The sequence below is a fragment of the Alligator mississippiensis genome, chromosome 1, assembly GCF_030867095.1.
Source record: "Alligator mississippiensis isolate rAllMis1 chromosome 1, rAllMis1, whole genome shotgun sequence".
Classification (NCBI taxonomy): domain Eukaryota; kingdom Metazoa; phylum Chordata; order Crocodylia; family Alligatoridae; genus Alligator; species Alligator mississippiensis.
The window spans coordinates 86,599,651-86,616,349 of NC_081824.1; the positions used below are offsets into that span (position 1 = coordinate 86,599,651).

The following is a 16,699-nucleotide window of genomic DNA, read 5'->3' on the forward strand; positions in this document are numbered from 1 at the left end:
CTGAACCAATTTGGAAGGTTCTGATTTGATTCTGAGAGATTAAAGGGTCTCCTGATTCAACTTGGATTCGAAGATTCGGCCGCCAAATCGGGCCAAATCTCTGCTGAATTAAATCAGCGACTGAAGCTTCGCACAGCCCTACTAAATGGAGCGGACAGCCGATTCATCTCATTTTACTGTGATCGCTTTGATATTACTCAGCTAGAAATTTTAAGTGCAATTATGATAGTTAAGAATCCTCACTTTTCAAAGCTGCATTACAGATGGTTACCTGAATCTTTTTGATGCCATTATACAATATCTATGTACAGATCCCAATAAAAAGAAATGTGGCTATAGACATACAGACATACATACATACATATGAAGGATATATGTTCAGGAAAAAAGAAAACAAAACACTTTCCCTAATATTTTAGCATTTACCCCTAAATGTTAAAGAGCATAACAACTTGAAATTGGTAGCAATTGTTTTTAAATGTTCTTTGTTTTCTCTCCTTATCCAGCTCTATCTGAGTCACCTATATGACAGTTTTGTCTTCCTGGATTGAAGCGTACCTGTACTAGAAAAGTTGCAATGATTTAAACTAAAGCTTTGTCTACGTGGAAAGAATCACAAATTTAATTAAGGACAGACAAAACAATTTTACCAACTGAAAAGAATGGGAAGCGAGGATTAGTTCCTTTTCAACCTGCTCTCCCTGAACACCTACAGTCTGTTAAAAAAATCCAAAATTCTCTGATAAAAAATCCAAAATTCTATGATTAGAACTCGCAAAATTTCCATTTTTTTTTGTGATTAAAATGAAACACCACTACATTTATCTCTCTCTCTCTTTCTGTTGAACACAATATTTTATTGATACATTTACAATTTTAAAGCAATTTGGAAAACTACCAGTGCCTCAATCATTATAATAAAATAAATTCTAAATACCTATATTTGTTGGCATTTGACCTTTTTTTTTTAATCATGGAAAATTAGAGCTCCCCCTGGCTCCTTTGCTCATCAGGATGCAGGTCCAGCTGTAGCTGTTCCCCCACTGCTTTATGGCGCTGAGAAACCTTGATATGCCAGTGTCCCTCACTCCCAAGCCACAGCCCCCCAGCCCTGCCGGTGTCCCTCACTCCTGACCCACAGTCTCTGCCTGTATCCTGTCACTCTCTCCAGGCAGCAGCTCCCCTCCTGAACCAAGATGCAGGTCCAACTGCAGCTGTCACCCCTGCTGCTTTGTGGTGTCAAGCAGCCCTGACATTCCAGTGCCCTGCCTCTACCCCTACCATGCTGTTGCCCCTCGCTCCCAAGCCACAGACCTCCAAGCCCTGTCAGTGCTCCTGTGTGTCCCAAGTTCTGCCATCCCCCAGCCAAGGGAAGCCTGGCAGCAAGTAGGGCAGGTGGGAAGGAAGAGAGTGAAAGAGGAAGAGTGAGTGGGATGCAGCAGGGGCTACCCACAGGGCCAGGTGGGGTCTGCTCCCACCACCTTTTAACCCTTACTGAATGGGGACCACTGCTGCTTGCCTGCTGCCCCCACACAAGTCCCTGGCCCATTGTCTCTGTCATGATTCTCAGATTATCAGGCCCAACCCTCTCACCCTTGGCACAGGGCTTAGGGTTTTACAGCCTTTTTTGCAAGCAGCATATTGCAGGCTGAAACTCTGCCAGCCTGCAAAGAGCTATTTGTGAAGGGAAAAATCCATGTTTTTCTCCTTCAAGGGGGCAAAGCTGCATTTGGCTCTGTGAAAGGGGAAAATCCGTGTTTTTCTCCCCAAGGGAGGGGGCGGGGGAATCCGTGTTTTTCTATAGGAACGAGAAGACCTGGATCCCTGGTCATAAGTTTTGTGGGTCTGTACAGGCTCACAATAAGTTTTCACCACGGAACACACCATAAACATTTAGCAGCAATTCAATACTGCTATATTTTGTGTATGTTTATCTTCCCTTACTATGCAATGGGACCAGGTACACAAAACTGTTACAAATTATCAGCTGATGATGGTGATAAGTTCCCCATCTCCTGGTATAATTGTTTCATTTGTCTACAGCATAAAACTGTTTAGAAATTCAATCTTCTTTTGTGAAGGGACCTATTTAGTTTAAGAGTACACTATATTGATTTTGTTTAAGTCAGTTTCTGAGCAACTTAAGTTGAATTGATCTAAAGCACTCAAACCAGTGTCTAAGCAAAATAATCAGTTTCTAAATGGGCATAGTTAAATTGGTATAATTTTCACAGCCAAGCTCTTAATCAACTTAAAAACGATCTCGCTGAATCATTACAAAACTCACATGTAGACATTTTAACCTGTGCTTTAATCATTTTAGTTTTCATCTTTGCATTAAATTTATCTTTGTAAAAGGCATGTATCATTTTAATTTCATTTTAAAACAGATTAATTAGACAAACAAAACTTTTCCAATATAGAATTATTGCACTTGTTCTGCGTGTACTTTTACTGTCTTTAATGAGTGTAAGCAAAAATTTAGAAGTTACATGAAATACTGATGCCACTTATTCAGCTAATGTATCTCAACAGAACTACACAGACAATCTTTTGCTAGTATCCCATTCCGAAACATGATTGATACAGAAAGAAATTTCTCTGTGTACAGAGACCCACCCATTCTGCACAAGTATCTGCTGCTAAACATTCCATTACAGAAGCACATTTTATGTTGATTTTATTCAATTTATTCATCAACGGAAAAGATTGGTGACTCTTCAAATTTTCATAAGCAGTTTACTACAAAACCAGTAAGTACTTGGCTATTTAAAAATATTTTAAGTGTAGAATGTGTGTGTTCCACAAAGATAGCCATGTTTCCTTAAGATTTAACTAGCTGAAGTGAAAAATCATTGCATTGACTTCCATAGCAAAACACAAAACCTCCCATTTCTCTTTTTTTCCCTTAGTTGTAATGTAAAGGTGGACTACTTTACTTAAAATACTCTTGTTTTGCTAGTTACAGAACATTAGATCCCTGACCTGCACATGAAGTGCACCACTGATTCCCACTCAGAGCTGACACCTATCCGATGCCTTTCTCTCTCTGCCTAGGGACAGATATTCAAAAAGCCTAAGCCTAAATTGATTCAATCTTTGCAGGTTAGTCTAACCTAGATAGGATAAACTGGTTTATAACTACAGAGACGTGTCCTCTGGACTGAGAAAATGCAGGCACATGCCTGCAGTTGCTCAGGCTAGAAGCCGGGGTGCACTAGAACAGGCCTTCCTTCCCTTCCATGGTACTGAGGTGACAGGGAGGGGCATGGCCAGGCCCCAGCAGGATTCTCTGATTAGGGAAGGGTTCCCCCCACCTCACTGCTCCTGACCAGCCCAGAAGGAAGTTGATAACAAAGGATTTATCAGCACAACAAAACAAAAGAAAAGTTTCATGTTCAAGTTCAAGCTCTTCTTATACAACTTTTTCCAAGGAAGGAAAGGAGGGACACTACCAGCTACCTATTGATTAGCTCCAAAAAGCCCTAAGTGGACACTGTCTTGTCTGCCTTTGTCCTGTCTGCCTTACACTGATACCTCTCAGCATTAGCTAGCATACCACACATGGGCTATGGTCGGTGCTGTGGGAGAAGGGAATGGGGGGAATTCCTGCTTGAGCAGGGAGTGATGCGGGGGGGGGGGGAGTGGGAGGGAGGAAGGCGCACGTACAGGGAAGCCAGGCAGATGCTGTTGTGCCCGCTGTTTCTGCTGGAGCTCCAGCTAGAGAGCTGGGGGGCAGGGCCAGCCCTGCTGGGGTGGAGCAGAGAGCCTCGCCCAGGGCTGTAAAGCATCTGGGATGCCGGGGGACTCTGGCTTAAGTTAAAACATGAAGGGGTCTGGGACAGACATCGCATAAACTGGTTTGAACCAAATCAGTTAAGTCTGATACTACATTCAACCAGGTTTATCTCAGACCAGTTTCAGCCATTTTCAGACTGGTTTATGTGCACTGAACATCTGTTCTGTTACAGGTTTAAAAGAATTTCTGATCACTTAAAACGGTTTGTGTGTAATGTCTGTTCCTAGCCTCTTCAGATATGAGAAATGGGAGCCAGCGTGCTCTACTCTTAATATTCTAATTCCAAAGTCAAATGACACTTAACATCGAAGACATGTTCACATTGAAACTAGTAGCAAGGCGGTGTGCTGGAAACTAGCTGAAAGTTGGAAAGCGTTCCCTTCCTTTATTTCACTGTGACTCTGATTTTTTAATTAAGAGAAGAGGTAGCTGGCCAGCAAATATACAAACCATCTTTCCCTAACTTCAGAGTCCTGGTAAGGAAATAGAAATAAAATATTGTGAAGCATGTTAAATAAGCAACTGGTTACAAAGATGTACTTTCTCGATGGAAGGCTAAAGGGCATTATCATGATAATTTTCTAACTAATCATCTATTTTCAGGTTCAAATCTTAGATCTCATCTTATAAACAGAAAGAGGTTAATTTGAAACAGAACTACACATAGCACTCTCCATATATGTTGAAATATACTTAAATTTACTATTCATTATTAAGTATGGTTCCTACTGAAATGCAATGGGAAACAATGTTTTATTTTTAAATCACAACTTCTATTCAGTGAAAAATTGTGATGTTGCCTTCTTAAAAAAGCAAAAACACAGCTGTTCACTGCCATACATATTAATTTTTATATATACAATAAAATATATTGTAAATATATATTAAATTTTTATTGTGATTTTTAAATATTATTTAATCACTTTACCTCTTGTTAAAACAGAAACAGAATTGAAAGTGGCCCAAACCTTAATTTTCTACCACAAACCAGAAGAAATAGTAGCACTTGGGACAAGACAGGCTGAAAATGTGAACTCAAGTCCAGGATATAAAACAGTTCCCCAAAAGTTATATAGGAAAGGAAAAATAAATCTATTTAATATGGGTAGATTTTCTATTCACCCTTCTCAAGATGATGGACAAATTTATGCATGTGGAGTCATATGTACCTTCTAAATAGTGCTCGTTATTCCTATCAATGTAATTTTGGATGGTCTCATTATCAGTATATATCAAATATTTTTTGTGAATTCCATTTAATAGTCAGCTGAAATGATACCTTGAAGTAATGAACTTTCTTGGTTAAAGGGGAACAAGTTTGATGATTCAGTAGTAGGCCAGTAGTAGAATCTTTTGACATCATTCATTGAAGTATTGTTTATGTGAAAAAGAATAAAATCAGTTACAAGTACTGAAGAGCTTGATTTTGCCAGCAGGTAGAAGTCAATGGAAATATTTGCAGAGTAATGTACTTACTCAGTGGCATATCAAGCCAAGCCTGCACCCAAGGCAAACCCTGTGGGACAGTGGGATGGGACATGATTCCAAAATTAATAGGCAGGGGGAATTCAGGTTCTGCGAGCAGGGTGGCACAGGGTATGGGTTATGAGAGTGGGGGTACAGCAGGTGGGGAGGGGAGGTCTGAGAGTGGGATTGGGTGTAGGGTGCAGATTCTGAGAACTGGAGGAGAGGGGTAGAGGGAAGCATGGGTCTGAGAGTAGGGGCTGGGTGCGGGGGGAGGAGGGGAGACATCTTAACCCAGCCAGGAATTTCTGGGTTAAGGTGTTAACCCAGCCATGCTGAGTTGTTGCTGGTGCATATCCTCTGCCTGCCCCAGCTCTATGGCTCTTGAGGCACCAGGAGCTGGGAACTGTTTCAGAGTGCCTGGCATGGAAATGTTGCTGGGGCAAGAACTCTGTGCAGGTGGGGGCTATTCTGGTGCCAGGGTGGGTTTTGCTCTTGTCCACCCCTAGTAACACTACTGGTACTACTCAATGTGATTAAGACGTATTGACAACATATGCATAATCTTTTTAGGACTTTTACCTATTTCGTCTTTTCTCATGTCCTTCATTTTATCCACAGTGAGATTCTTCTCCTCCAGTTTTGTGAGGACTGATGGTGGAAGCACTGAGAATTGCCGCAAAGGGCTAACCCAACCCCACAGACGCTTGTCGATAACTTTGCTGAGATTCAGTAGCCGGTAGGTCATTGCAGGCCATCGTTTCCGAAGAGCAATCTCAAAAAGGGCTCGAACAATACGAGCTGCATTCTAGATAGCAAAACATGGAGTAAGGGAAGAATTTTATAGTCAGTCAAACACTTTTCACATGATATACCAAATGTGCCAGGGCTCAGATTCAGCAGACTGTAACAAAATAAAAAAATTAAAACTGTCCTCATCTTTATCCAGTGGAATCATGAAAATACAATTATACAATTATCTAAGGTACAGTCCAGGTGTGCCACAAGCTTCCTGTTCCAGGTTTTGATCACAGTCAAATTAGCACTAAGTGGTTTTATACTTGCCAAGTCACAATGACTTTCCAACTAAATTGACTCCAATTAAAAAAAAATATTCCTGACTTGCAACAGTTGCAAACTCCAGTTGGAATGTCAAAATTAAGCTGTACTCTTTCAAGCTGGTTCCCAGGTAATAATCTACCCACCCTATGTTTATTTATATGGTGATGGGATGAATGTTTTGCAGGCCAATTTCTGCCCTCTTACAATCCTGCAAGTGAGTTGCTTGTGAAGTACGATTGTTTGGGTGTAACTGGGGGAAGAATTTGGTTTTCTAATTGAGAAACTAGTGAGGGACATAGAACTGGTAGGAACTTTCTGGTCACCAAATTCAGTTCTCTGCTATTACCAGCAATCAAGTTGTGAAACCCCTTTCATAAATTTACCAAGCTCCATCTTAAAACTACTTAGGGTTTTTGTCCCCACTGTTGCCACAGATATAGCAATTATATTGACCACTCATTTAAAAGAATAGGATCCTTCTCTCAGTTTTTTTGACTCTTGAATTCTAAAGGTACTTTGACACTAAAGCAATCATCAACAGCCCTTCTACTGGGAAAGAAAGAACTTTCTATCAGAGTCAATGTTTAGAAAAGAAGAGCACTTTCAAAACTTCTTTCTCTCACTTACTGTCCTTCTGAATGTTAAATTAATGTATTTATATTATGCTTCTGAGCACTGGACAATGCCACCTGCTTTAAGATACTAAAATTGAGACAGACAATTAATTAAGAAAAAAAGATTGAGACAAAGCCTTAAAAAGAAGATCTTCTGTGAGCACTACAATATTTATGGAGTGCATTATGATCTCCAAATACTTAATTTAACTCCATATGTGCTATAAAATCTGAACACCTGGAAAGTTGTTAAGATGGCATGAAAATCTGACTACAAAATATGCATACACTTTTGAATATTTAACCCTCATAGTTGTCATTCTGTGAATCAGGACTTCTTTTATTTTTCCCCCAAACTGGTCTGTGAAGATGTGGAAGAAAAATAATAATTATCAACCTGGTACATTCCATTGGCTAAGATGCATACACCTCAGCTGGCTGAAACATAAATCTTTATAACCTACCACATATTATTAATATTGTTAAATATCTCGGACTCTCCGTGATTGTCCCTCCTATACATTTAGCTCTTTCAGGGTCCACAGACCAAAGAGATATCTAATTTTGGGATGTTAAGAGGCACTCCTGACTTCCTGCACAATGAAGCAACAGCACTCTGTTCTAGATTTTTAATGTTGTTAGATCCCATTTGATGATCAAACTTCCCATCAAGCTGATATCCAGTGGGCACCGAAATAAGTCATTAAGCAAATGTGTGATCTGCTTTGCCATGCTATAGGTATTATCTCGGTTTAAATTATACATAATGGGCTATTACAGGGGTTGTCAACTGGAGGTGCACATACCCCTGGGGGTACTTGGAAAGGTGCTACAGGGTATGCGCAGGCAGGCGGGGACAGAGTGCTGTCACCCACCACTCCATGCCGCTGCCTCCCAGGAGCAGGGCTGGGAAGGAGGCAAGGGCAGTGGCTCCCCTCTGCGGGCCAAACAGGCACTGCCTGGCTGGACACACAGAGGGAAGCCACCATCCACCCCCCCACACTGCTGCCGCGTAAAAGCCCCCCCTCCATGTCTGGGTGCCACCGCCACCCCGCACCCGCTCTGCGTCTGGTCACTGCCACCCCCCTACCTAGCTTTGCTTCTGGCTGCTGCCATGAGAAGGGGTATACTCCTTAAAAAATGTTGAAAACCTTTGGCTATTACAATGTAAAAGGAAGTTCTAGCTTAAATATGAAAGCAATGGGCTCCTAAGTTAGGTATTTTAAAAGTCTTTTCCACATAAAAAGAATATACCATCCTAAAGTATCAAAAAGTAGAGCTCAGATTTTCAAGCCAGTTTGCATCAAAATGTACAGAGATATGAAATTCAAGGCCAACATACCTAATGTATGGACAGTGACACAGCAACTAAGTTTGGCACCTGGGGAAAAGCCAGCAGCAGCAGCCCACCCTCGCCCTGCATACAGATCCAGAGGGCACATGCTCCCATGCTTGCCCAGGAGTGTACGCAGTGGCGGGAGCCGCTCTTCCCCCATCCCTGAGCCCCCCAAAAACAAGCTAACTCATGGCTCCGTCCCATGTTCCACCCTGGCTGGGCAGCGCCTGTTGGTGCCTCTTTACTTCAGCACTCGGGGAGGTTGCCCCACTTGCCCCTCCCTTACTACAGCACTGTGTATGGACATTTTAGAGAATGACAAGATCTGGGGATAAGGAGACAAATCAATAGATATTACAGATTTTGTTTTGTTTTTACCTGGGCAACATACGCAGAGTCTGAAATAAGAGAGAAACTGTCCATCTCCCCTCTGCTAATGTACGTTTGAAGGAGGATATTTATCTTCCCATAACTGTTTTCCACACCGCCGGGAGCAGAAAGTTCACAGAAACTGTTCAGTAAGGTTTCCAGCTCCTCTGTTTCTTCTTCTCTTACCTAAAACACAATTAATAAATTATGAAGAGGCTGAAGTAACTTTATAAAAACTTTCATACTGAAATTAACTTTCCATTATTTCTTAGTTACATTATTTTTAAACAGTCTCTAGTTTTAAGCTAAAAAAAAAAAAACCCCAAAACAAAAAAGCCAGTCTTTCATACTGCAGCTAATAGAACCTAATTGAAACTATCTTAATAGTGACACAATTACTTTTTATTATTCATCACCATCTATTAAGGTTGCCATTGACACACAAGAATTTGATATGCCACAAAAATTGAATCTTCTGACCCTACCATCCTCTATCTGATGAGATTTCATTTTTTATTTGACCAGAGTAAAACCTCTGTCCATCTGGATTAGACAGTCTTGAATTAACATTAAATGCATTCATTACAGTTATATATCTGGCATGTGGCATAATACATTCTTAACTCAAAACTGTGAAGTACTATGATTCATGGTATTAAAGTTTTCACTGTTAATAAGATTAAGTCTTAATACAAGTAAAGAAATATTCATATCTATGGTTTGAATAATGCATAGCATTTTATATTCTCACTGATGACCCTCATACTGCAAAACACAGCATAAATCTACATATTCTTTGATTTACTGATAGTCCGTTAGTGTAAAACTTATTGAAAGAGGGTAAATGTTTGGTTCATGCAGGAAATCAGCTGGGAGACATTTTCATTAGGGCCTGACTAATATCTAGAGGACTCAGAGAATAGGTTTCAAAGCCCCACATCACAGCTGACCATCTGGCATGTGGAGGAACCTTATGCCTTATCTCCAACAACGTGTTTGGTAAAATGCCCTGTTCTTGAACTAAGCATTAGTACAGCTCCTCTGGTGACAGTGAACCAACTAATTCTAAGACAGCATATAAAATATTTGAAATAACACACAAGCATGTGTCCAATATATATGCATATAAAACAAGTATATCACACTAAGGGGTATATTCTTAGTTAGTAAGAATATTCTCATTTGTTAGTCTCCTCTCACTATTGTTGTTGGGAGCTGTACAACTGACACATCACAATGCATTGAAAACTATAGTACAAGTAATACAGTTTCCTTGTGCCTTCTTGTGCTTGGATCAAGCTAACCACTGGGCAATACTTGAAGGATCATCATTCATTCAAAAAGAAACAATTCATTTTGAAAATGTTATAACTAGTGATGTAAAAATAACTCCTAAGATGCTATAATGAAAAAGATTAAAGAAATACATTTTTTTCTGAAGGGAAAAAAGATGGAAGCCCTTACAGAGATAGCAAAAATGAGGGCTGGTTGCTGACCTGAGTACATTTGTGTTCTTATTTCCCTAGTATGGATAAAAAATCCTTTTACACCCAAATTTGTAGATTTTAAGGCCAGAAATGGAGATTCATATCGAACAAACAGTTTGGCATATACATATATGTCAAAAAATTTCACCGAGTGGTTCCTATATCACTTCTATCTGTGTTGCAGGTATATGTTCTAGAAAGAGATGAACTCATTCGTTGAGCTTTAGATAAAGAACCCTTGTGGCCATTTTGAAATGTGCGGGGGCTTAATACACATGATGGTAATGTGATACTAGAACATTCTAATTACAATGATAAATCAAGTCTGCTCCAACGTGTTCTAATTAGAAAGTTAATGAGCAAATCTATAGGCACCCCAAGCGATCTTCCAAACCCCAGATATATCATTCCAATGGTCACTTACTCTGATTTTTAAAACACTGGGGGCAGGCGGGGACATAGTAAAGCCCTTATAAAAAAATTAAAAGAATCTTTAAAGAAAATATATCCCTAGCCAAATAGTTTAAAGCTGAACCATTATTCCAGTTTAAATACAGGTAATTTGAATGATAGCATGTATAGGACATGTCAGGTATTCATGCTGGGAAAACATTCTATGCTTGTGCCTAACATTTACAAAAACTATTGGATAAGGTCTATTTCCATGAAAATGCTTAGCTGTATGAAGTGATGCAGTCTTACCTTGATCTGCTCAAATTCCTCAGCTTTAGATACTATAGCAAGAATATCACCTTCTGTTTTATGAGCATCAAAAAGTTCATTGAAAGTCTGTAAAAATAAATATATGCACTTATGACTTAATGTTAATAAATAAAAATATAATAAGCCCTAGCAACTTAAAATTAAAAATGCTTCTGACCTTAGCAATTAATCAGATAATTACTAAACAACTACCAAGATTATTTAAAAGCAAATGGGTTTTTTAGCTTGATGCAGCTTGATGGAGACCAATTTTCTGGTTTCAATTGCTTCAGTTGGGACAACCAAAATCCTTTGTCCCTTTTGAAAACCTTGGCTGGGATATGTCTGATTATATGATGACACTAAATTGTTAACATTTTTAGTGGTACAGTACTGTAGTATTTATGCAGGACATGTCCTGTTGGCTACAATTAAGGACAGACAGATTTTAAACTGGTGCAGAATGAACAACAGTCTTGTACCTACACATTCACAGACAGGTAGTTATATGCGTTTCAGTGCACTATGCTTGCCTTAATTGCTGATAAATTCTACCACATGCATGACAGAGTGGTAGGACAGTCACACAAACAGACATTTTCTTACTAGGGAACTCTGTATAGAAGTTCTATCACCTGCATACACTTACATATGCTGGCAATAGACATCTAAAGGCAGACAGACATCTAAAGAAAAGGCATAAAAATACAAATGACATCTAAAACCAAATTTGGTCAAAGCAAGGTTTCTGACCTCTCACTTATTTCCATATACTTAAAGTATTTCCTTCTTTCTTTGTCTTTTCCTTTTTGGTAACCATGATTTGAAAATAATACTGATGTTAAGTCAGTTACATAACCTACAATACCCTTTAGGCTAGGGACAGAAATTACACATAAACTGGTTTAAGTGATCAGAAACTGGGTTAAATCTGTAACAGAAAAAGAAGTGCACATAACCCAGTTTCAAAATGGCAGAAACTGGTTTAAGATAAACCTGGTTGAATGTAGTATCAGACTTAACTGATTTGGGTCACACTGGTTAATGGAACTTCTGCCACAGAACCCTTCCTAGTTTAAGTTTTTAAGTTAAATCAGAGTCCCCTAGCATCCTAGCCTGCTTTTCAGCCTTGGGCTGGGCTATCTGCTCCAGAGAACAAGACTGGCCCTGCCCCTCTCTTCCCTGGTGGGGGACTGCAGTGTCTGCCAGGCTGCCCCCTGCCCCACTCCTCCCTCGCTGCTCACTACTCAAGCAGGGATCCCCCCTTCCCGCCCCTCTCTCATGGAAGGGACTCCAGCGGCACAGACCTCAGCCAGCACTTGGCCATCCCCTCCCGCCCTCAGGCTACCTAATGCTGAGAAGTGGCTCTATGTGTGTCGTCAATTTCACTGGAACAAAGGCAGACAAAAAAGTGCCCACTTAGGGCCAGAAGCCAGTGGCTTGCAAATGCAAAGGTACCCTGCAGATGAGAAGAGCTTGAAACTCATGAGAGAGATGCGTTTGTTTTCTTTTGTAGGGCTCGATGGCCTCATAAGGTTTGCATTCTGATAAGCTCTCTACTGGCTGTCTTGCTTCAAAGCCTGCAATCTGTCAGTGCTCAACAGGAGACAGAGGTGTGAGAAATGACCTGGTTTGCAATGAATGAGACCTGTGAGTGCCATCAGTTTGCTGCAGACAGTATGAAGAAGCAGGGAGAGGGAGACTGAATAGCTCAGTATCATCAAAAGATGCATGCACTGCACATGCTCCCTCCCCGCCCCCCCCCCCGCCCCTTTCCTCAGAGTGTTAGCCAGGAGCTGGAGTCTGGCAACACTCCCCACCCCCTGAGCAGCGAGCAGGGGAAAAGCCTGGGGAGGGCTGCTTTCCCCTCCACCTCCAGGCACACCCTAGCTAGGGATTGTGCAGGCCAGAGTGGGGGTTTAAACCTCTCCTGAATCATAGCATCCTGCAAGGGCTTGGTCACGCCCTCCCTCAGTTCAGCACTGGGGAATGGAAGGGAGGGCACACTCTAGTGCTCCCTGGCCTCTGGCCTGAGCCACTGCAGGTATATGCCTGCAGTTCCTGATTTAAAAGTGAATGTCTATCCACTTGCAAGTCAGTTCAATCTCTGCAGGCTAGATTAACCTGCAAAGATTGAATCAATTCAGGCTTGGGCTTTTTGAATGTCTGTCCCTAGCTGTGATGATTATTTTGTGTAAAGACTTAAAAAGAGGAAGGTGTACCAAAAGTAGAATAGTACCTCAATGGTATTGTATTTAATATAGTAATGGCTGGCAGTTCTTCCTAAATCTGTTGAAGAAAAAAAACCAGTCCTCTCTTCAAAACGAATCATCCGGGCTTTGTCTAGCTTTCTGCCGACTTCAATCACCAGTTGTTCTCTGTGCTTCTCTAGTGCTGAATCCATCTAAAGACCAAGCACAAAAAAAAATCAGAAATGACTAATGTACTTCAGTGAGTTAACTCAGTTCTTATAAGAGACAGAAACACAATACAGCTGGAAAACAGAGAAAATAAAGTCATAATTGCCAAATGAAGAATTAGTTGAATGCTTATTAACAAATGTTATATGGACATTAAGTCCAAAAAACCCTTCATCTATATAAATAAAATGAATAAAAACAGGAAACTGGAATCTATATTGGTCCATCCTCAAGTTATACTACATTTCAATCTACAAATATAGAAAATTCTTGCTGGATACTTACAAATATGGATGACTATATGATAACATTGTTATATTTATTTATTAAAACCTAATAATGAATTTTTCAGCTATTGGACATCCCTATTAAAAGGTAGAGCACACAATTTATTAATCAATAACTGAAATAATTTTATTTCAAAACTTAACCCTGCTGATCAAACAAAGGATCTAGGTGCTCAAATATGGATTTGATTTCTGAAAACGCTGAGAACAGAGGTGCTTGAAATCCTTGGAATATGTATTTTCCATTAAAAAAAGAAAAGAAATCAATATAGCACATACAAGGGACCACTGCAAAAAGCAAGATCATAAAAGAAAAATAAAAGCTACAGTTGCTTACTGAATGATCTAACTTCATTTTTTAAAATAACTTAGCAGGGTTTGGAATCATCATTATCATGTTACATTATTACAGATATTTTCTAGTTTCCTATTTATGAGGATATTTTTTTGAGTATATATACCCTGTGTAATATGATATGAAAACAGCTTATTATCATATTCTGGAGCTGGATAAACTCCAAATCTCAAGGCTGAAATAGATATTGAGAATAAAGTGTGCAGCATGTTAGCTGGAATGTCTAGACAGACTCTGATTCCACACATGTTATCTACTGCACTTGAAGTACACAGGTAGTTCCACTAACTTCAGTGAAAATACCATACCTATAAAATAACTGACTTAATTTCAATGATTTATAGCCATAAGTTGTCAATTTTATAAAGATCTGGCTACACTTATAGATAGGACCTGGTATAAATTGGGGGCCCAGCTCACTAATATTGTGGCCTGATCATAGCAGGTGCCATTTTTGTGCTGATCGTGATGCCCCCCCTCCCCCCTTTCAATGGGCTGAGGAGGCAGGTTTAGGGCCAGGTTTAATTGCAATAGCAGAGGCCTTGCTCCCAAGGCCTCTAACCACTGCTGAAGCAGCACAGGGAAGGGGTTGCAAAAGGGACAGGGGGAGGAGAGAGCTTGGGGATGGGTAGAGGAGAAGCTGCTTCCTCCTCCAGGTAGGAAAATTGGGGTGCAGGGGGAAGGGGGCACCTGGGGGCTGCCTTGGCAGATGGCCCTGGCTTCAGGTAGGGTTAGGACTGTTTGCTCCTCTGCACATGTGTTCTCTGCCCCCATTCCCAGTCCCCCAGTTTTCCTGCCCAGAGAAGCAAACAGCCCCATCCCCCACCAAGCTGTCTCCTTCCCCTGTCCCTTTTGCATCCCTCCCTGACTCCCCTGGACTACTAGGCTTTTGCTGTTGCCTGGGGAATGCTTTCCGTAGCCTATAGTAGCCACCTTGTTGCAACAAAATGCCATGATACTGTTGCTTGCTGAAGAACTCTCCAGCAAGCAACCATATTGTGGCATTCCATTGCAAATAGCATTTTTTTGTGAAAATCACTTAATTTCATGATTTTCATGAAAAATGCGAAACCATTATTTAAACCAGGCCCTACTTGTAGAAATGACAGGAAGGACAAGTCTCTACCACCTCTGAATGGTGCCATGGAGCTGCTCATAAACTGTGTTTTAAGCAGGCTAATTAGATGCTGCACTAAGTGTGACTATATTTTATTTTCTTTGGGGTGTAGCATGTGCTTTACTGTAGCACTTACCAGGGTGCAGAGGTGGTACAGACATGTCACAAATGTCCTGACTGTCACAAACCAAACAATGGTCTGGGGATCTGTGGGGTGTCATGCAAGGTTTTCTTGCATTTATTTCACTGATATGTGTGGTCTTGCTGAAAAACCCATGTTATGCTATATCCATTCATGTTATGATTATCACTGTAACAGTTTGGATTATATTATGGCATATTTATTTTGTGATTTATGATTTTGGATGTGGTTTAGCAAAGGTGGTGAGGAATACATACTTAAGGACAACTGCCACTCCCAGAAACAGGCAGAAGAAGACATAATAATGGTGGGGCAGCCAGACCATTGTCTGTTTGCAATGCGGAAATTGACTCCTCTCTAGCAAAACCTAGAGAAATGGCCCTTTAGCTAGGGGAATTCCAAGTGCTTCAGGGAAACCAGAGTTTTCTGGAGGATTCTGACTCTTGAGCAAATAGGATAATGCAGATGGGGGGAGGTAGTTAAAGCCTATCTATGATAAAATCATGATATTTGGATTTTTTTTTCCTGGGCTGGAGAAGCCCCAGAAGCCAGGGCTGGTAGATTCAGAAGGAAGGTTGATCTCTAAAAACCCTCGTAGGTCTCTCTCAGGAAGGGTGGGGTGTAGCTAGATGAGAGGGTAAGGACATTTACTCATCCTGCTTTTTTGTATTGAAAATTATCGTCAGTTTTGCTCATATGATTCTTTTCTCCTACATACTAAATCCTTTTCTTGTTTTGTCTCATTACTGGCTGCCTGTGGAAAAAGTGATCTCTGGGTGAGTGATATTCCAGACAAGCCCATTCTCCAGAAAAGGGGACCTAAAATTTCTTTCACAACCTAAAGGGGAGGATACCTGAAGCTGGCAGAAATTCCATTGCTGCAGCTGTGGGGTTAGGTATAAGGGCAGTTGAGCAGAGGATTGTGGGGATAAGGAGTTATCCCAGGGCAACCTTGGTCTGTTCTTGAAAGCAGCAATGGGACAATGGGGAGAAACTCAGGGTTCTGGGGGTGTACCAGATGGGTGTGTGACACTGACTATCAAATATTAAGTCTGGTAAGACTTTAACAGGGAGTAAGCTGCAGAAACAGAAAGTGACGTATCTCTACCTGTGGCTAGCTCTCACACCCTGGGGCAGTGTCCTGGTGGCTCCTGAAGGCTTTGTTGCTTCTTGTCCTGAACTGAGGGAAAGAATGGCTGGGTAATTAATTCCTGGTTTTGGCTGTGGCTGCTTGCTCTGAGCTGGAAGATGCATCTGGCTGCTTCCTCACATCATCTGGGGAACTGCCTAGTTGCTGAGCTTGTACTGGAGTGGCCAGTACTAGTTACGCCCGTCTCTTCTGTGGCTGGAGAAGTCCTGGCTGCTTCTCCCTAGTTACAAGTTGCAAACCCTTCTGATCAGAGAAAGAGTCTAAGGCCCCAAAGGCCCATGCTGTCAAGCAGTATTACTCAACTGATATGTTACAGTCCCTTGGAGGGGTAGGGGTGTGTGTGTGTGTGTGTGTGTGTTGGGGGGTGGGGGGGGAGCGTCACAAAAAGAAATTAG

General features: G+C 41.0%; 1 protein-coding gene across 1 annotated transcript in view; it reads right to left on the reverse strand.

Moving 5' to 3' along the window:
* ASCC3 (activating signal cointegrator 1 complex subunit 3) overlaps positions 1-16,699 on the reverse strand; it is a 567,972-nt gene that overhangs the window by 148,152 nt on the left and 403,121 nt on the right. The window contains exons 18-21 of the mRNA XM_006271799.3: positions 13,073-13,237; positions 10,834-10,920; positions 8,654-8,830; positions 5,846-6,071 (exon numbers count right to left, since the gene is read on the reverse strand). Coding sequence (XP_006271861.1) covers positions 5,846-6,071; positions 8,654-8,830; positions 10,834-10,920; positions 13,073-13,237 — 655 coding nt within the window. The remainder of the gene's footprint in view (positions 1-5,845; positions 6,072-8,653; positions 8,831-10,833; positions 10,921-13,072; positions 13,238-16,699) is intronic.